Source organism: Lepisosteus platostomus, chromosome 2 (assembly GCF_059453375.1).
Source record: "Lepisosteus platostomus isolate fLepPlt1 chromosome 2, fLepPlt1.hap1, whole genome shotgun sequence".
NCBI lineage: Eukaryota > Metazoa > Chordata > Actinopteri > Semionotiformes > Lepisosteidae > Lepisosteus > Lepisosteus platostomus.
The window spans coordinates 69,287,688-69,309,841 of NC_142612.1; the positions used below are offsets into that span (position 1 = coordinate 69,287,688).

General features: G+C 37.5%; 1 protein-coding gene across 3 annotated transcripts in view; it reads right to left on the reverse strand.

Moving 5' to 3' along the window:
- Window positions 1–1,805: 1,805 nt before the first annotated feature.
- ece2a (endothelin converting enzyme 2a) overlaps window positions 1,806–22,154 on the reverse strand; it is a 118,146-nt gene continuing 97,797 nt past the window's right edge. For 2 of the 3 annotated variants that reach the window (XM_088616100.1, XM_088616109.1), the window contains exon 4: window positions 1,806–3,089. In XM_088616100.1, coding sequence (XP_088472226.1) covers window positions 2,805–3,089 — 285 coding nt within the window. In that variant the 3' untranslated portion in view covers window positions 1,806–2,804. The remainder of the gene's footprint in view (window positions 3,090–22,154) is intronic. The other variant, XM_088616116.1, reaches the window with a different exon arrangement.

The window sequence follows — 22,154 nt, forward strand, 5'->3', positions numbered from 1 at the left end:
AATAATGCAGCATATATAACAATATAGGGAAAAAAGGTCACAGCAAAGCAAAGTTCTTGACGACAAAAAAAGAACAAAAAATAACTTCAGCACAGACCAGTGATATCTAGGCTCATATAGAGTCATTGTTCTGCATGCTTCATCCATTCCATTAACTTCTCAGTAACATGAGACAATGACTCAATTAAACAATGAAATAAATTCAGTTAAGATCTTGGGTGTAAAATCAAACATCCTTTGGAACACTAGTATCTACACTGGTTGTTCTTGACTTCCATATTAACTTTAAATTGTGCCAATTAGATTTTTCTCCTTATTTCAATGTGCTTGTCTGGTCATGTGGTAGACGTTATTCACAAAATTAATGTAATTGACTTGTATATGTTTCCCACATCTGCTATTCTATTAATTAATGTGAACTTGTAATGAGATAGTGTATTATAATATAAGAAATTCATTTGGTTTTAAAGGTCTGCTCAAATTGGCAACCCAACCTCCTAAAAAAGGGAGAAACCCTAACTATTAAGAAATGATTCATAGCCTGAGTGTGAATACATAAGAATCACTTAATTACCAACAATTTAATGATAATCTATATTGCAATGACCTGTGTTTAAGGATGTGTGCAGGAGGCTGGAAAAAAATTAACATGAACATTTGGTTTGTGTGCAAGCAAGACAGTTTGATGGCTTTCGGGGGCTGGTATGCAGGTTCAAGTGTCACAGGTGGAGCTTATAAGGAGAGAATTGTGTCAGGAGAAACTCAATGTGTTGAAAGAGCTGTAGAAAACCTTGCTTTATGTCACCAAAAATAAAATAATTCCTTGAATCAGCATGGGACCAACATGTATAAAAGTCTTATTAAACATCCACTTCTAAAATTGTCTCTAAGCCTGTGATTTGTGGCTTGTGCAACATCTGGCAGTTGATACTTAATGTAGAGAAGTGCAAAGTGTTTCATGCAGGTAGTAAAAAACATAAACAGAGCTTTAATTACCTTTGAAAACCAATTAAGTGTTTAAAGACATAATTTGTATCTTTGATAAAATATGGGAAAACAATAAAAATGGCAAACAATGATGGTGATATAGTTAAAAAAAGGATATTATGTTGAAATTGTACAATATACTGGTATTGTGTTTAGATTTGATCTTTTCAATGAACAGCAATCATGTATATTCCTGTGCTCAAAGACATATGCTCTGACAGTCTGAAATAACTAATGTTTTGAGCTTTGGACAAAGACGACTGTGCAGGGACATATTCAAAATTCTCAAAGACGTCGACAATGTTATAGAAGTCAATGTTATAGACATATTAAGAATCGAATGAGAAACACGAACCAAAGGAAACCAATCAAAACTATGGGTAAGTGCACTTATAATGGAGAAGAGGAGGCACAACAAAGGGTTGCGGGAGTCTGGAACAAGCTGCCATTTTGTCAAAGTCAATTTATTTTAAGGAAAGGCTGGATGAGATCATCAGATCAATTAGATACTAAAAACAAAATGAACTAGATACATCAAATGGCCTCCTCTAGCTTGCAGACTTTATGTTCTTAAGTGCACCTTACAGAGCTCTTGAGGAAATCTAAACACAATGGCAGCTCTGTGTTGATTTCTGCTAAACCTCATTCCTGTCCTATTGATCTGCTAGATGCTGTTTCTTGCATTGGCCTAGTTGCCTCAGGTCGATATAGTGGTCTGCTTGCCAGTATTGTCCTGCAGTCTCCAGAAACTGCACATTGCTCTCATATCTCCTACCACAACCACAATGAATGAATATACAAAGAACTAAGTGTGAATAATGGTTAAAACTTTTATTAGCACTTTTTACAACTATACTGTAACAGAGAATAAGGTTAACACAAACTCATTTACATTAAAACATTTCCTACTGTTTATGCTCATTTTAAAGCAACAAAAATATTTAACTTTAAAACATTTGACAAACATACAGTATAAAAGTAAATTTTTGGATTATGTATATCTTTCCCCTGTCACATCTTACTTTCTTACACTCCCTAACTCATCTGCTTGGGACTGTATCTTTTTTTATTTTACTTATTAATTTTATCTTAGCCAGTCTCAATTTCCTCTGAAAGCAAGAGCTTGGAGTTGTGGGGATGGGGAACTCACAGCTGTACGACGATTCAGAGCCCACAGGTGAATCTTAACAAGAAGAGGCTTCCGCACCAGTGGTGACATCCCTCTCCATCATGCCCCTTCGATTTGCTCTTACATACAGTACGGAGGACACATGTCAGATCATCTAAACCAGAAGAACAGCAGAGCACTGTGCAGAATTGTCTTGTAACAAGGTGGAAGTGAATGAACAAGAAACCGCAGTTTAAACTACTCTCATGTTTCGCAACATAATTTTGTTATAAGCACAGGATTGGGATTTGTTTGTTCCTCACATCTCAGCTCACAGCTCTGAGCCCCGCAACCACAGGCAGGGATGAAGGAGTGTAGGCAGACTCCTCCGACCCAGCCTTCCTCACAATACTCATCTTTAACACAGAAAAGGCAACACAGTCCCGTACTGGAGGATCAGCGCTGACTGGAGGGCAGAGCTGAGAGAGCCCTGGCTGACTAAGCCCACCCTCCCCTCTGCAGCTCTCAGCCAGTCAGGTGATCACTGTCAATCAACTAGTGACACAGCCCAGACTTGAACCTGTGACCGCCTTTACTAATTGACTTACTTGGGATTCAACTACTGCTTTTAGTTTAGTATACAAATTCCGTTCTCCTTTTGGTTGTTTAAAGATGTGGGGGTCCTACACAGATGTTTCAAGCGACTGACCTAAAGGGTGATGTTGTTAAGGTAGTCTTCCGAATCAGAGTCCTGGAGCGTAACCGGAGTTGGGGGTGTCTCGCCTTCCAGCACCTTCCTTTCTAGAGCCCGATCCTCTGAGCTCAGCACCTCTCCCTTGGTTAGGACATACAGAAAGTATTGGAAACCTCCTCCATAGCTCCAGTGTCTGACAGACCAGCCAAACTGCTCTCGGGCGTACAGCCTCTTCCGGAAGTGTGGCTGAGCAAACGTGATGGAGACAAACCGGCCTCCTGGCTTCAGTACTCTACTGATCTGTGAAAGTGACACAAATTAAAACAGCATATTTAAGACTCAGATAAAAAAAAATCATATTAAAAAGATTGCAATGACACGGACAGGCATACTGTAAAGACAATGACTTGGCACCATCGTTATATTAGGTGACTCCAAAGTTACGTTCTGCAAAAACACAGTTGTGGATAGACAAAACAGTTTGACAGAAGAATCTAGGTAGACAGCTGGGTGCTATGGGTGGCCTGAGCCTCCTCATATTCTGTCTCTTGGCTTTAATAAGTGCTGCACTTCATTCTTCCTATTACTGTAAAGAATCTCATAGCAAGCTGCTTCATGTCATGTGATGGCTTCTCAGATGATTTATTCCACATTGAAGTGTGACAACTGGAAAGGCATGAATAATTCAGGGTTGAGAGATATGCCTTTCACTTTCAGAAGCACGGATGCCTTTAGGTGTGAAAATGCATTTAATTTTCAACATGCTCCTTAAATATTTAATTAAGGAGGGGGAAAATAACCAGTCATTATTTGTCAGAAAGGGCAGTAATACATTGCAGCTTGTTTTTCCTTGGATACTACCAAGAGTCTTACTACAATGTTTTCTTTTTCTACCTACTGTACATGTGAGCAATTGCATACCCCTAACATACAAATTAGCGCCAAATTGCATTGAAAAACCACAAATCAAGAAATACTTTCATACTGTAAAAAAGACCATAAGAGTAGGACAGAGAGCTATGTTCAAAGAACACAAAAATCAATTGGGTTATTGGTGTGTATTCTGAATAGTCTTGAATCAGTTAGCATGGAAAACAAACACCTTTTGCCACAGGGCATCACAACAGAACTAGAACCCAAAGTACTTTTCTATTTTTTGACAAATGCTGGATTGCCTGCTGAAGAACATCTCAGTTTGTTTGTTGAACTATTTCACTAATTAGCAGAACATAAAGTCAACGTCAGGAGTCAACTTTCCAAGTGAAAATCGATTAATCTCATTCATGCCACAGTAAACTAACTTTTTAAACAGATTTTAATGCTGCAGACTTCAACAAAACTATTTCAAGAACTGCTTTTAGTAAATGACTGTGTGCCAGGGAGTTTATACTGTAACTTAGTATTCTTGACCATTGAAGATTGGCTTTTTTTGCAGAGGAGGTTGTAATTGGGTAGACATTTGCAATTTAGATACATTTTCGGCATGCTTTCAATTTATGTCCCAGCTGTCATTGTTCCTTTGCATTCTGCTTCACTTTTTTTGCACATTTCTTTAAACAATTATGTTTGCATTCATGGGGGGATAATTGAGTGTGGTGTAATTGCTCGTCTATACTAATTGTGTCATTTTTAGCTAATTGTCTCATTGCTAACAGCTGGGGTTGGTTACAATAGGAGGCTTTATATGAGAGACAAAGGATCTGCAATGGGCAGAAAATGACTTCAGGCAGCGAGATGGCAGACTAAATGCCTAAGAGGAAAGTAAGTGTGCATCTGAAGAATGTTATTCTGTTGCCTGTGTAAAACTTAAAAAATATTACAGATGTGCAGTTATTCAGACAAAAGAAAAGAACTGCCATAATGCTATCTAGCATAATGGTTATAGAATAATGACTGGCAGTGACTCTGCCCATCATGCAATTGAATCTGAAGTTTTCAACCTAACCAGTGTATGAAATGTTACATAAATACAGAGCAGAGTTCATATCAGGTTAATTAAGCATCTGAACTCCTTACTTCCTGAATCTGTCAATTTTCTGGAAATTACAGATGTTTTTAATTATATAACATATTGCAGCACACAACATAAAACAGCTGAAAGTTTAACACTATTTTTAGTATTGTACAATAGCAATGTTTCATGCCCATTATTTCTTTGAAGGCTGTAATAAGATGTCACAGCAATATATGTAAACTGCTTTTCCCTTCAGCTTTGAAATCTGAATCATGTGGTTCTACTACCTGTGCATGATCTTATCTGTCTTTTATCTAATTTCATCCCTATAGCAAAAAAGTCGTTCTTTAACTCCAGATGGAGCTCATTTCAAATTTGCTGTAGTTAAACTATTTGACTTCTCTGCTGTGTACACACATTTCTGTTTGGAATTCCATAATGTTTCAATAGCTGGATTTAGTGTGCTCCTGGACATAGCTCATGGAATGACATGACGTACAGATTCTCTTAACTGTAACAAATTGTCTTAGCTCATGGAATGACATGACGTACAGATTCTCTTAACTGTAACAAATTGTCTTAACTGTGCCCTTCTAATAATAATAAGATTGCCACCAATAACTGAAGGACAGAGTATCCCAAGATCATGTCAGCTTTTAGGCTGGGAAGCCCTGACAACACACAAGGCACTTGTTCACTTACAAGAGCCCTGCTGGGCAAACCATTTTAAGAGACTGACTTAATTTTGACTAGTGTTAAAATGCTGCTGAAAGATTTAACACCTGAAAGAGCTAAAAATGATTGTTAAAAATACAAAACGCAAAATAAATAGAATTTCAAAGCTCAATTTCTCTGGCTAGGCCAAGAGCAGGCAAAAGGGGAACCACAGTGGGACTTCTGCCATACCTCTCCGTATTCCATCCTTCGTGTTAATGGTTGCCTGTAGAAAGATTACACCCCACTAATATCCACTTGTCTGTGATCACAATTATTTCCACCTGCAAAACTTCTTTCTATGGACATATGCTGTCACTAAAGACAAACTGACAGAGATTTATGCCATAGCCTCACAACAGTATAGTAATTTGAAAATGCCACTGGGGATTTGACAATCCTTCAAAGAGACAAGATGGCAAGCAAACATGTGTAAATCTGTAGTGGTCTACCTCAATCTGTTACTAACTAAAAAGCTCTAATGTATTGTAAAGTAAAGCAGTACCTTATAGCATCAACTTCTTTTGAACGTATGCTCTAGTTTCTGTACTGATGCATTCAGCATGTATGGAGCATATTAGAACAGAGGGAATATACAGTAATCTGTGTAGTATGGTCCAGTGGATAGTTATAAGGGAACTGATGGTGGCAGTGGGAGGCTGAGATATTGATGGCTGGTTTAACTGGAGAAGATAAGAGACTAGGCAGAAATTAATCGTTCAGTACGAAGAGATTGGGTTAACAATGATTAACGAATAACACATTTGGGTGCTGAACTATCTTTGTTCTTTGGAAGAATCAGGTTAAATTAAGACAAATCATCTCAGAACAGCTTCCCATAAGGCAGGAAGTATTTTGCACTGCTTAATAAGGGGCAATAAAAGCATGCAAAGAGAAGACAACTCCTTTACACCCATCCTTTTCCTTTAAGTCCTTTAATTGTGCATAGTCTCTTAAATGGCACAATTCCTGTCTTTCCTATCTCCGTCCACAGGTCTTCAACCAAACGTCATGTAGCGCCCCTGTGTGCCTGCAGCCCCTTGCTGGCAGTGAGTGAGCTGAAAGATTTAGCTAGCCAGGCATGACTGTACTCACTGTCAAAGAGGGGGGCACCCAGGCTGCTCCCAGCAGCACAGTGAACCGAATCAATCAATGTTTAGCAACATGGAACACAAACCCCTATCATTCAGCAACACAGGTCCAGAAAACATGGGCTACCTCTCTACATAAGTCATGTAGGATATCCAAAGAAACGCTAATGCAGAAAATGCCTGAAGGAAAGAAGAATGGCTTATTTCCCTTTTTTTCCAGCATTCTTGCTTTCTGTTGGAGAAAATGTGCATTTTAAATAACCCTCTATCCATTTCATATATTTTTCCTCAGCATGTGCGGGGGAAAAATGTGGAAATTCCTGGGTAAAGCAAGCCTACTGCCAGGGAACCTTTTAACAAGGAAGATCTGTGTAGCCCTCAGGAACTTACTGCCTGCTTTGAATTTACTCCATCTCCCAAAGATAATTTGTTTCTACCAAGTTCTGTCATAATTAGGAAGCTTTCAAGAGCATAGAAGGATTTCTGCTGATGTATTTGTTTAAAGGGGATGTTTCACAATGAAAGGTTTCTTGCAGTGCTGTCAGTAACCACTCAACAGTAAGAAGCAAATGACAATACATTGAAAATACAAGGCTTAGGGTCTATTTCCTTTTAAAATTATGGATGAACATTTATTTTGTGAGTCTTTGGGAGGATATGTTATCTATAAAGGTGATGTGTACAATTAGAATAAATGGAATCAGATTTAAAAAAATATCCTAGTCCTGAAATGAAAGTCACATTATTCCTGTAAATGACGGAAAGCTCCTTCATAATTAAGAAGCTTTTAACAACATACTGTAGAGGGACTTTTTGGAGAAAAAGGGCACAGCAATTTGCCTCTAAAAAGGAATGATCAGTGTTCTCTTGTATAAAGGGAGATATCGGAAGTTTTACAGTCCAGATCCCCCAAAATATAAGCACTCACAAAACCTTGTAAGTTTTTTTTTTTTTGAATGTAGTTAGCACAAATAAAACATTTAAAGGTAAGAATGGCCAAAAAGGCTTCATCTTGTTTGTAGCCAATCTATGCTGTTTGCATTTTATTAGCTAATCTTTCAAAGGATCTAATGCCAGTCACTGTTCAAAGTCATTTTTTTATTTCCCTATACTTCACACTTCAAAATGTGTGTACTCCAGTCTGTTTTACAAATATTAGAATGATTACAGATGTCAGTTTTTTATTTAATATAAGACTTTATTTTGGATCATCACTACTTTATTTGCTGCACATCTTGACCAGATACGTTTTTATTGTCATATCCCTACTTTTTTTCAACAGAAGTGTTAATCTTTCAATACTGATAAGGTGTAGTGCAGCAGACTCCCAAAACTAGTTGCTGTTGTGGGTTGGGCACTGAAGGATGGAATAAACAGCTCTTTGCAGATCCTTGCTTTGAACTGCCAGCAAAGATTAGCAAGCAAGGGGGCTGCAGACAGTCAGCACCAGGGGGACACAATTACCGGCAACTCTAAATAATACATCAAAGAGCAATCCTTCTCTGCCTTATTTAACCAGATCCAGAGGAAAGGATGGTGGCATCTGAAAATGATGTGTAAGTTTTAATCTGCCACTATAACCCCTTATGTGCCAACACATCAGACAAAACATATGCAAGATGGAGAAGAGCTACAGTCCACATTAAATCATAAAACAATTTTTAACAAAAAACAGAAAATGAACTGTGACGTGCTTGTAAGAACAACATGGAAGCATTTAAGAAACTACAAGTCATTAAAAAATATAATACATTCAATATTTCACTGTTTCATACTTTGTTATAAATACACTTACTTCATAAACTGCTTTTGTGTAAAGGTAACTGTTACAGTTGTCTGCTATCTCCATAATGATGAGAGCACTAATAAGAAACAAGGGCTTAGAGGAAAAGCTGTTTTGGACACTCCTGAGCTTCCAGACTCACACCATTGTGCACGCATGAAATAAATGTCCAGGCTGTGCATACTCGCAGGCCATCTACTCTCTGAAAGTGTCTACATTTCCATTCAGAATGGCAGAAGTCATAAAAACATACAGCACACAGATAAATACAGTTTAGGATTTCTATCTCCATCATTTTATTAGTTTCTATAGCTGGGCTCTTGTTTTCCACTGGTTTAGGGTTTCAAGTTTTTTACATTGTTAATGAAGCACAGGAAAAGCAAACAAGAGTGTGATTAATAAAAACAACAAAAGATCATGCTACCTTTGTTTGCATTTTCTTCTATATTTACTCAGCTCTTGTTTCTGCCTTGTACCATATATAGGTCAGTTCAATGAAAGCAAACAGCAATGATGTGCAGTACTGATTATTATCTTGGCCTATTAATCTCATCTGTCTTTTATAAGACTAAAATAAACAACTTTAATTTAGTCCCTGGAGGGAGAGACACATTTCTTATAAATAATGGAGTCTGATATTAACTTTGAAAAAACTGAGCATCACTGATGTTGCTTAAGTGCCTTTGCTATTGTTACTTGAAAAAAAGGTGCAGATATGATCCTAAAACAGAAATCACTGCCTGCCACATTAATTTGCCAGACATTTTCAGATTTAGCAATAACAAGTGAAAATAGATTTGAGAGAATAAAGAAAAAGAATTAATGATCTTCTGTTGCCAAGGGCAGCAATCAGAAAAAAACATTCATCAAAATGTTTATTTCACGCCTCAGATTTCTTAACTCACAAATTTCATGAAGTGCGATGCATTATACTGTCTGAATTTTGGTGTTACCATGGTGATATTACTGTAAAATGTAAAGAGAATTTTATTTAGGGCATTGTTAAGATGCATGAAAAATATGTATCTGGTGAATGGATTTCATTATTGGTTAGATCTGTGGCAGATATTTCTGATTCATTGAAACCAAATTTAACCAGATATGTTACACCAACCTGTTTTATATACTGAGCATTAAAATAAACCTTTTACACTATTCATGGATGTATTTTAAAGAAATATTAAGTATATGGGCTTTAGATATTGATTCCATGTTTTTTTTTATTTAATGGATGATTCATGAGTGACTGACACACTTAAGTGACTTTGTTGAATAAGCACTAAATCAATTCATTAGTCAAAGGGTTGACTGGGCACTGGTGTGGAGGAAGTTTAACCCATGACATGCCAGGCCTCTTTGAGGTTAAGAATGAAAAAACAGAAAGGAACCACTAAGAGAACCCCTTCACGCTGTCAGAGCATTGGAGACTGGGCAAAAGAAGTGCACTGTTGTTCTCGATCTGAGGAGTTCACAGTCAACAATTTCTAACTTGGCAAGATGTTACGGCCAAACAACGATAGGCCACTATCTGGAAGATCGTGAGTCACAATAATAATAATAATTGCTTACACTTATATAGCGCTTTTCTGGACACTCCACTCAAAGCTCTTTTAGAGGTAATGGGGACTCCCCTCCACCACCACCAATGTGCAGCATCCACCTGGATGATGTGACGGCAGCCATAGTGCGCCAGAACACTCACCACACACCAGCTCTCAGTGGGGAGGAGAGCAGAGTGATGTAGCCAATTCATAGATGGGGATTATTAGGAGGCCATGACTGGTAAGGGCCAATGGGAAATTTGGCCAGGACGCCGGGGTTACACCCCTACTCTTTTCGAGAAACGCCCTGGGATTTTTTAATGACCACAGAGAGTCAGGACCTCGGTTTTACGGCTTATCTGAAGGACGGCGCCTGTTTACTGTATAGTGTCCTTGTCACTATACTGGGGCATTAGGACCCACATGGACCGCAGGGTGAGCACCCCCTGCTGGCCTCACTAACACCTTTTCCAGCATCAACCTTAGTTTTTCCCAGGAGGTCTTCCATCCAGGTACAATACCTGTTTGGGACTGATGGGAAGGTCCACATATGTTGTTCTGGGCAGGAATGTCTAGTCTCTACAAAACTCTACCTGTAAAGACTGAAGGCAGCTTGACTGGTCAGTGCTAACATTGATCAACTCCTGAGACTCATGAGAGCAGGCTCATCCTGACACTACAAGCTTTCTTTTGAGATATGAATGTAAGATTTATGCTACGAATTTATGCCCCACTGAATATCTGTGAGATTAGTTGGGATGATGCATGGCATCCAGAGCTCAGAGACCAGCGAACAGGCTCATGCTTCATGCTTGTCCAGGATCCACAAAAGGAATGGAACAGAATCCTATAAGATAGCCTCTACCTGCACACCCTGGTGCAAAGCATGTGTCACAATGCTTGCTGTGCTTCCAACACTAACTGGTGGCTTTCGCAGCAAAAGCTGATCAAATGTGCTGATGACAAATGCTATGGGTGGATTAATGTAAGGAATGTCATGTTTGTTGAATAAAAAGTCAGTGTAAATGCTGCAAAGAAGAAAGGATTATCTTCCTCAAAATAAGTGTACATTTGATGTTGTTCTAAGTTTCTTTTATTGCTCAGTATGCAGTAGATACACAGGTGACTTACAGACAATGGATTATGTGGGTTGGATTTTAGGGGGTAAAGAATTATGTATAGAAGGACAGGATATGGAAGTATATCAACCCATTTAGTCTTGCAGTAAATTTTTCACACAAGAGGCTGGCAACATCTCTGCGGTTAACAACTGTTTAAATACATGGTGCTGCACTGAGAGTCGTATAATCTTAATTATTGATGTCTAAGATGCCTGATGTGACTTTCATGCTCCTTAACCCTTCAGGCATGAGCTGTGACCTAATAAATGAGTTACTTAAAGTAGTCTCTTGAATATTATTCTTATTCATGTCACTGTATATGTTTCACTGTATCTGTACTGTATGTGTTACAGTAAGCATGTGAAACCAGGGATTTAATGAAATACTTACATACTAACCATGGATGTCATGTAATTACTGAATACTTAAGTATGAAGGGATTCTAGTGTTCTTAATTTAACATATATATATTCCTCAGCTGTCAGCTGGTAGTGAGTTAGTCTCTCAATGTTTTACAAAAAAAAACAAATCTCCAGCGGTAGTTCATCTGCAGTTCATGAAGTATCCCCACGTCTCAACACAGAAGCCCAGACCAAAATCTAACCATAACCCCAACCTGACCTTGACCCACACCCTAAAAAGACAGTTGCACCAGCAGTGCGGATGGTGAGGAGCTGCAGGGATATGAATCCTCCTGCAGATGTTCTAAACAATATCTCGCCTCTACTCATTCTTATGGGCTGTACTGTACCATTAACTCAGTTTCCAGAGCTATGGGCTAAATATGCATGCACAGTAAACTGCGATTCTTTAACAGGGGAAATCTTAGTTTATTTCTCCTAACACAATTAAGACTCCTCAAGGGTGCACGTGCAGGGAAGGTCTTATGTCTGTAGAGGCAAGGGTGCCCCCACCTGAATTATCACGTTAGAACCCAATTGCAAGTATTCCCAACCCCCCAAGAGGCACTGAGCTAATTTTGTACCTATTTTTCCTTTTCATCTAAAATAAGTTTCTCTGTTTTTCCCGGAGAAGTAGCTCCACAGGGAACTGTGGTATTGGAGTGTTTTAATTATTGAACTACTTTTGCAATCCGCAGTGTTGGATGATAGTTTTTAGATTTCCCTCCACCCCCCACAAATGCATAAACATCACCACCTCCTGCTCTGTTATGTTTGTTAATTTCAAGGCAATAAAACTGACAAATAGTACAGCGAGAAACATTATGCCTTTTGGAAGCTTGATGTCCTGATATCCACGGCCAAATTCAATAACAGACAACTGTATAATATGGAATTTAAATATGTAGTCATTTTTCTTAATTTTAATAATTTCACCGTGATGACTTTCCAATGTGGTATTTTCTGACAGCACAGAGTAACACAATCTGCTTTACAGCTTAGCTGTTAGATTGATAGTATGTGCTTGATTTTGATAATCCCAAACATAATCACCTGTGTTTTCCAAAGTGTAGCTATTGAAATTGTTGATAGATCAACAGAGTTAATCGGCAAAACCCATCTTTTGAAACTTTTCAGCTACAACTGCTTTGCTTAAGTAAAACTGATGTTCAGAACATCTTATTTTTGTTTGCATGCTTCCACACACAGCGGAATATGAACATGTTTGAAGCAGTTCTTTCAAAAATCAGTTTTATTTCCATGGTTGGGTAATCACCACTATCCAATTAGAAACTTCAGCTGCACATTTATCATAGGTGAATTGTCATCTTACAAAATTTCTCTCATTAATTAAATTTGGCCAGAGTGAAGAGCTGAATCATTAGACACTGTTCATTTCTTTGAGAACAGATGAGGCTCTGAAAGTTCAATCTGTTAAACATCCAATATTGCAGAAAGTACTTTCTACCTTTTATTTGGACGTGAAGGAGATTTCTGCTTATGGCTCTTCTTGTTTGATTTTATGAGCGTATCAGTACTATGATGATTTCAGCACGAGGTTTCTCAGCCCTATTCTTAGCAAATGGGCAGAGTGAAACATCAACTGAAACTGTGTTCGGAATGTCCATTTTGTTTTCTTGTGATTTACATGGGCATTGCATTCTAAAGGCTATAACATACTGAGCATCAAAAGAAACTTAAAATCTATAACCGTTACAAATTCACAGTTGATGTAATGAAAATGACACAATGTGTACTTTCTGCAGCAAGTACACTGCCATTTTGTCAAAAAGACATGAGACTGGAAACAAATTCTTCACGCTAAGCTGGGATTCCTCTTGCACAGCCTGGACAAGCATATACTGTACCGGTTTACTGGTCTCTGAACTGTAGTTGCCTTAAGTCATCCCAGCTCATCGCACAAATGGGGGTCAAATCTGGTAAGTGTGTCATCCAAAGCATAAAATTTGCATTTTACTAGAAATCACATGCATTAACATAGATGTATTGATGCTTTGCATATCATATGATTCTCCAGTTTGTTGTATTAGAAAAGTGGTGTATCTAGTATGCTACAGTATTGTGTAACAATTATGTAACATTTATTGATGTCACCAAAAAGAAGCCCAGATTACACATTCACGTTAAAAAAGGAAAGGATATTTTGCCTCCTCTAAATGAACTACTTACCATCAGGTGTAACGTACAAGCAAATACCAAGGCTACTGCATGTGATTGATCTGAAAAGTACCATTAATGGTGCTTAAATAAGAGCCACTTCACATGCTGCTAAATCTGAGAAAGCTTCTAAACAGAGTTCTGATGTTTCACTCTGATATGTTTTTTCATTTAATTTGCAGATGCCAGCCAATGGGGAAGAAAGTTAAATACATTGTACTTTTAACATTTGCAGTTAATCCCAAAGCAGAAGGTTAAAATATGACTTGCCACCTTCACCCATCATAAATGGCTAATAATTCTCAGTTCAGACTGTCCTGCTAAAAGTGCAAAAGAATTATGTGAAGCTTGTTTTCTATCAGTCTACTTGTAAGCTCAATCATAAAGATCCAACCTTGTGAAAATGCAGAGCATGCAATGCACAGGAGTCAAAGACAAAAAAAATACATTTCCATAATTTCTGCTATATACAGTACAGTAATAATATATAGAGCTGTTTTTCTACTGCTATTACTGTTTAATATGATATTTTATTTTGAAAGATGATATGCGTTACTATTATGAAGTGTGTGTGTGTATACTGGCTACCAAATTTTCATGCATACTTGCATACTTGCCAAGGTTTCAGAGCAGTTCTGAAGAAATACAAGTGAAAGGCAAAATTCGGAGTCCCTGAGAGCTTTACAGTGATTTCTTTCGTCCTCTGTTTCATTTCTTTCTGACACCACATTTTTACACTTTCCACTTTGTCTGCAACTCACAGCCATCAGATGCTGTATGTCTATTCATTTTTCATACAGTATTTCATTCATAGTATCTAAAGGACATACAAATTGGTAACACAATTAATCTTGATTAATTCAATGATCAATTATTATACTTTAAACTGCAAAATGGATAATTATGTTGGGTTTTATTTTAATGTTTTGTAGACTTCTATCTACTGCACTGAGACTTGGCCATCCACATACAGTAGCTGCCAGAGTGCCCCACTACTGCCAACAGCGCCTTATGTCACGTCACTCCTTAAATACTGTTCTGGCTGTAAAGCTGCCTCCATTACTTTAATCAAAGCCGATTTGCTATTTTCGGAGCCTCCTTAACAGATTAACATTCTAATTTGAGTGCCGTGTGCATCAACTGTGTGGATCTCCTACCAAAAAAGTCTGTTTTCTTTTAAAAAAATACTCAGGGGTCTCCCTATCTTGAGAATCCTCACCTACTATTCAATCCAATCCACTGCCGAGGTATTCACAGCTTTGTGCTAAAATATATTTTTTCCCAGGATTTCTCCAATACTAATAGTTTCCCTTCTGTAATTTCTCACCTGTTGTGCATAATCTTTCAAGATCCCAGTCAATTGGACTATCATTTACAGCGGTACTCTGCATTACATTAACCCTGCAACACTGTCTGTTACTGGAGTTCAATCACATGCAAATGCAAACAAGCAGTAATCCAAGACTGATGAATTTGCTTTCAAATAAATCAATTTGAAATCACCTCGGTACTTGACAGCGTTTGCTTTGCCTTGTTTCTTTTGTCTTAAGCTCCATACACATGCTGTTAAAAATTAACGAAGCTTCCTATTTCACATCCAAAAGTAACATTAAAGAAATCACATCTAAATTACACAGGTAACACAAAGATGCCTGATCTGTGCAGCACACTGTATATCCTTTGTTATCTTTTGAAAGGGTGTTTTCTAACAATCTGTCCATCTGTACTGCTTTTAAATGTTAAACTGTGCATACAGCAGCAATACCTTGGACAGTAATGGACTGAATATTTATTTGAAGCAGAGTATCCTAGTTGTCAATCCCAGCTTAGCACACTGACTGTCTGTGACCTTATAGAACCAAAAAAAATGAAGGGAGGGTGTTTTTAGCCTTGATTTAAGACTACATGTAGTACAGTTTACATTTCCATTACAGAGGAAGCTGCACCAGCTAAGTAGACTACTTGAAAGAAAAAGAAGAAAAACATGCCTATTGAAGTGTTTTATTCATTCATTACAATGCTATAAAAGAAGGAACACCATTTTCTAAACTACTCTCTGGGAGTAAAATTTAATATCAGATACAATCAAACAAACCAATAGTTATATAACAGAGCAAAGAGTCTTAAAACATTTCACTGCACAATTGTTTGGCAAAAAAAAGGGTCAGTGATCAGGTCACTTTCTTTAAAGCAATAGCTTTTCAAGATTTGACAAGACTGCCCAACCTCCAGAAGTCTTAGTGTACATAACCTCAGAGAAGAAAAACCTTTGCCTATAAGGGATTAGACCTTAAATAATCGACTGAATTCTTGGATTATTGTTATGGGCTGTCCTCCAGTAATTTAAGAATTTAATTCTCAATTCTATTGAGTTCTTGGTGTATTGTATTACAGTAACAGACTCAAGGATTGAATGAGCCCCATTACAAATGCATTAAATTTGATCTACCTCACTATCTTCTGATGATAAACTAGAGTATAAAAGGAGAAAATGAGTCACTGTTGTCATTTATTTTAATATTTTGAAAATGTCTTTCAGCTGCATTGAAGCGGAACTCACCACTGTCACATAAATGTTAGTATCATGATTAGTTTATTACAATACTATTATTATTGCCAGTACCAAATTTCAAAGCTGTTATGGGTAAAACAAGATCTATTATTTTTAAGTTATTATCCGTTTATTGTATTTTTCATTATACATGGCTCGTAGAGCATCTGCTTGAAGAGCAGTCTACCACTTTTTTGTTAACAAAGGGAGGAAAATCCAGGATCAAACTGTGGAAAACTCATGCACCGAGCCAGATAGCTTAAATGCCTATGAAGAGATTCATGAGGAGAGTGGTGGGAGCTCAGTGGTGTCGCCAGGACTTGTGCACCTGCTTGTGTTTGCCGTGTGAGATAAACAGTGCCAGGTCTAGCCAACGAGCCTCTAGCGAGCTGTGACAAGCACAACATGCTAATTAATACTTAACCACGACCACTGCGTTTCAGATCAATATGTTGCGATTCTTCTGTGGTGGCTTAAAGCTGTACTGCAGTGGTTGTACTGCAGACACGGTTAAACCACTGCAATACAGCATAGCATCCTGGACCAGCAGTAAAGGTTACGGGTTTGAAAATAATTAAACTACTTCATTACTTAGGCATATGGTTTCAATTTTCTTCGACGTACTTACAATATTCTTTCAGGCTTTGGCTACCAGAGCAGTAGTCTTCATGAGATAACTGCAAAGGCCTCCAGTGACTGTCGTTCAGTATAAGGGACTAGAGTGTGCTATTCAGTCACTGGGAAAAAATAAGGAATGATATGTGGTTTTCTTATGGGAGAAAAAAATGCATAATGGGTATGTCCCTCAGCTCATAACTAGTGGGTTGTGGGTTCAAGTCCATGCTGTACCCCTGCATATGTACCTTAAGCAAGGTACTCCACCCCAGTTCTCCAGACCACTCAGCTGTACAAATGGGGAGTGTAATCGCTGGATCGACCAGCATCCCTGCCAGAGAAGGGAGTCACAAACTCTTGTATCCAACTTAACTGAAACCAGGATAAACCCTGGTCCAATGAGCTAATGTTGAGCTGACATGGAAATGACCAATATGGTTTTATTTATATCATATTCCAGGCAGTCTTAGTTTTCATAACGTAATATTGGATAATACTGAATTGCTTTAAAAACACCCAGAAGCTCTCCTTAATCTCTAGAGTTTGTCTCCAGGTGGACAAACATCCAAAGTCTGACTTCTGACTGTGCTGTGTAAAGACCCTTATACATTCTATCAGGATTTAGACAAGTAATCCATAAATGTCTCTGAATTCCCTGCCCCAGCTCCCCTGTTTAGGGCCATCCGGACACTCACAGGCAGGATACAACCACATTGGGGGATGAGTGTGTGCTGGACCTGGAGCTTTGCTGATCCATATTTGATAGTGTCCTACCCACTTGGTCTGGGCAGCAGAAATGGGCATTGTCCCAGTTCCAAGTCTATCATCTCTGTAGCAGGTCTCACCAGTTTTCTACCTAGGGACCCATCAGTTGTGGCCCGGGTTCTGCTCCTTTCTCATGTGAGTGCGAACAAAATGTTAGAGAAAACTGATGCATAAAAAGGTTTTTGGCTTGGATGTAGTGAACTATTATCTAAAAGCAAATTCGTACAGATACAAGATTACCCAATTTCACAACTTAAAATCATCTCGCAATCTTAAAAGACACTACTAAAACGCCTGTGTGACAACCTGTAAATGAAAAGCCATAGGAGGCTTTTATTTCAAATCTGGTCAGATCTTTTTTATGATATTTGTCACTTGGGTTTAGCACACATTACTAAAATTGATTTCCACAAAGAAGCTACTTCATTCTGCTCACACTTACAAGATAAAAAAGAAGCAACTCACAGGAAGAGGTTACTGGGAGCTGTGCCAGTGACCCAGAAGGCAATGCATCTAGTTCATACTGTGTCAGTCTCACTCAAAGTATTACAAATAATTTTCTACAATGCCTCACATTGTATAACATTACTTCAGGATCAGTTTTTGCTATTGATTTTGTTACTGTTGCTGTTTTCCTTTGAAGACAGTGGTTTTTCTAATACAGGACGTGGAGTACATGATTTTTGTAGTAGATTATAGAATATTCACTAGACCTTGTTTACTAGAAATAAATTGGTCCACTACATTCTACTAAATTTCATTTAAAGAAACCACTGGAATGCAGTGCAATAATTTCTTATTGGCCTTAGGTAAAGCATTAGTATAGAAATGTACAAACCTGGAGATATTTATGACAAGTGTGTAAAATAAGAACATGAAGAAGGTTATAAGTTAGAGAAAATCATCTAGCCCATCTAATTAGTCCAGATGCTAGTAGCATAATAATCTAAGAATGCTGTCAATTCCGTCCTTAAAAGGATACAGTGGGGTGAGCTTCAACTTCATTTCCACGGTACTGTAAAATGTGTTTCTAGAAACCAGTCTACATTCTGCAGAGTTCCTTAGCTTCATTTCTGCTTGTCTCCCAGGTTCCTTTTGCTTAAAACGTGGATGAAGTCATTTGACCTAGTCAGGATTCTGAAAAACTGAAACATATTTCAATATAATCTTCTGTTTTCCAGGCTTAAATGTTTCAGTTCCGCTAGTTGGCATCAGTATGACGTTTCCTTCAGACAACAAATTAGCCAGGTCACTCTTGCCTCTAAAAAGGCATTATATTTCTTGTAGTGAAAAAGAACACAACTTTTCAAGTGAGATCTAATGAATTGAGTAATTTTAACACAGCTTTACCTGATTTACCCGATACTTGCAAAAGTATTCACCCCCCTTGGACTTTTTCACATTTTATTGCGTCACAGCATGGAACCATGATGTATTTAACTGAGAATTTTTGCCACTCATCAACACAAAGTACTCTATAATGTCAAAGTGAAAAAAATATCCAGACATTTTACTAAATTTAATTAAAAATAAAAAACAGAAAACGATTGAATGCATATGTACTCCACCCCTTGCTTTGACACACCTAAATTACCTCTCATGGTTCCATGCTGTAACACAATAAATGTGAAAAAGTCCAATGGGGGTTGAATACTTTTGCAAGGCACTGTAAATTCCACTCTCTTAATGATGTATATTCAAGCTTTCATCACCCTTTTTATTCCTCCCCTGCAGTGTCTGCCTGAATAAAGTGATGAGTCAACATAAACTCCTATACCTATATATATAATATTTGATATGGTTTCTAATATATTTCTGTTTAGCTTAAAACTACTCAATGATATTTGCACATCCTGCCTACAAGAAATACTTTGCATCAAAATTAAAATGAAATTGCCAGGAATCTACGAGTTCTGAATTTTATCTGACTGCTCCTGTATTGTTTTGCTGCTATCACATTATGAATCTAACAGATCTGACAAATTTGATCTATAGACTGTATAACTGTTGTAGATTACCAAGTGGAGTGGTCTGAGAAATAATCCAGTGTAGTACCAAGTAGTAACAATGTAGTACATTATGAATGACTTTGCTCCAGTCTAAGATAACTCTTCCTTGTCAGTACTCTATTTCCTGCCTTTTCTCTGTTTGTCATCCATACTAGACCCGTCCGTTTCTCTAAGACACTTTGTTTTCCCGTAATAATCTTTTAGAATTGCAATATTTAAACTGCTACATGCTGCCAATATTGAGTTCATATTACCTTTGGCTCTGTAGTTGTATTTCTCCCTCTTGACTTTTCTGATCTTAATTTGTGCTTACAACTCATTGTACGTCCTGTGCTTTGCCTCCTTTTCATTTGTTTAAAGTGTTTTCTTTACTGATCTATTAAACCATTTAGGCTGATGTTTTCAAGACTGATTTGTTAACCATTGGTATCATTTTTTCATGTACCTCTAGTACCACATTTCTGACATGTAGCCATGTATGTGAAAGGTGTTTTCCTTATTTACATGCACTGTACAGGATTAAACAATAACAATTAAAAGAGAAAACAGCATCCCTAAATGTCTATGTAAGTCTTATTCAATTTCCCTGAAGCATGAACTGTCACCAGTTTCCATGGAAGCCTGTTGCTATAGTAACCATCTAGAGCCAGCAGCAAATGCAGAGAAACACGGGCCTCAAAGGAGAAAGCCTACAGAGATTTTTATTAATAATAATAATAATATTTCAATGTATGAACTGGTTGCTTACAAATCAGACAAAATATTGGAAAAAAATACTGCAATTCTGCTACTGTATGTCGAAGGACTTAATTTCCTCCATTGGAAACAGTAAAACAGCTGAGATTGCAAATGTCGTTTCCTTTCAACATTTTGTTCACAACATTACATCACACAATTTTTCAAACCCATTCTCCTATAGAGATATCTCCAATATAACGGTAATTTGAAAATACAGCTCAGTCATACTTCACATTGGCAATCCAAAGAGACAGGTATTCTCCTTCCACTTGTGCCAACTTTCTGTTATAGCTTACAAAAATACAAAAGAAAAACAAGTTGTAACTTAAAACAATAGGCTACAAATAAAAGAGCATTCAATCTGCCACTATTGTCTGTCCAGTTTCTAAATGATCCAAGGTGTTTTGAAAGCATTCTAAAGGGATGCACACACTAGTGAAACTATGTCATAGCATTTGGGGAAACCTGTCAATCTGTAAATCTGTTCACGTATTTGTACATGAAAACTAAGCTATAAAAAAATAAAATGAGCTTGAAGTTGGAGCTTTGTAGAAACCTTTACAGCACAGCACCTTTTAACAATCTATTCTTTGGCAACAGAAATCCTGTGACAGCCAACTGTGAAATACATTTTCTTTGGTGCTACCTCTGCTGTATCAGCTGCAATCCACAGCAAACAGACTTCTCATATTTTTAATACTATCAGCACTAATGCGCTATACACTGGAAATATCAGAATCTTGTCTTTTCTCATGTTACCACTCTTCATTTACTGTGCCTTAGATGTGAAGCTCCTCTGATAAATCAGTCTTTTCCTCCTAATTCTTCAGAATCTAATCCAGGTTTCTGTATAACTCAGTATCCATTTACTGAGACTTAAACTGGTCACTCCTTCTAATGAGATAACTCACTAATCACTACAAAGAGCAGAGCTTCAGTACAATTCTGCATATTTGTTCCTTTGCTGGCTAAACTAAACATGACATTATCAATTTGTAATGGCAAAAGCTTACTGCTACACTTCAACTTAAGGTAGACTGTTGGGTTACATAAAACCAATACTGAAGCCCATAAATGACTTGATACTAGTCGATTTCAAACACAATGAATGAACAGTGCCTTTCTTTTCAAGATGACAATTTTATATAAGCCTCATTTAATTTAGGCAACCGCCGGCAAAAAAGCTCATATACCTTAAAATGTAAAATCCTGTATGATACACTTTAATGAGAAAATTCAGCAGAAAGAACTTATTTTGATTTAATATAGCTGCAAGCACCACCAACTACTGCAGAGAACAGGCTCATGTAGTCTTTTACAGAATCGGGTTTACTGCAAGTTGAGTTTTTTATTTTTTAACTTTTGTTTTTTAACTAGTTTCCCATGCAAAGATCACAAACAAGATTGCCAACTTAAGCTGAAATGTCTGGCAGTGAACTGAACAAAAAGCACAACCAACAACAAAACACAACAGTGTTTGTGCTAGACTCTGAGGGATTCCAGCAAAGTAAGCCAACTATTTAGAATCTCCACAAGGACACAATGGAAACAGTGATCTAATTCAGTAAAGGTACACGTCTGAATTATGTAATTGGTCTCATTGTGTAAAAAGTAACTGTTATAGTGAAACAAAATCTCCTGGGTGATTCAAAGAGCATTCAAACTCCCTGGAGCAATGGGTCTGGTATTTTGATGTAACAAGTTTGGTGCCTGTTTGGTGTTTTTTTTTTGGTCCCCATTAGAGGTATGGCTGTGAACCAGTAATTTGATTCTGTTGCATTCACACTTGAAGTGTTCACTCTACTCCTATTATTCTCAAAATACATTGCAATATCTCTTTCCTGTTTTGAAAGGGTGTGCAATTTAAATACTTTGTCACCAACCTGTATATGAAAACATCATAA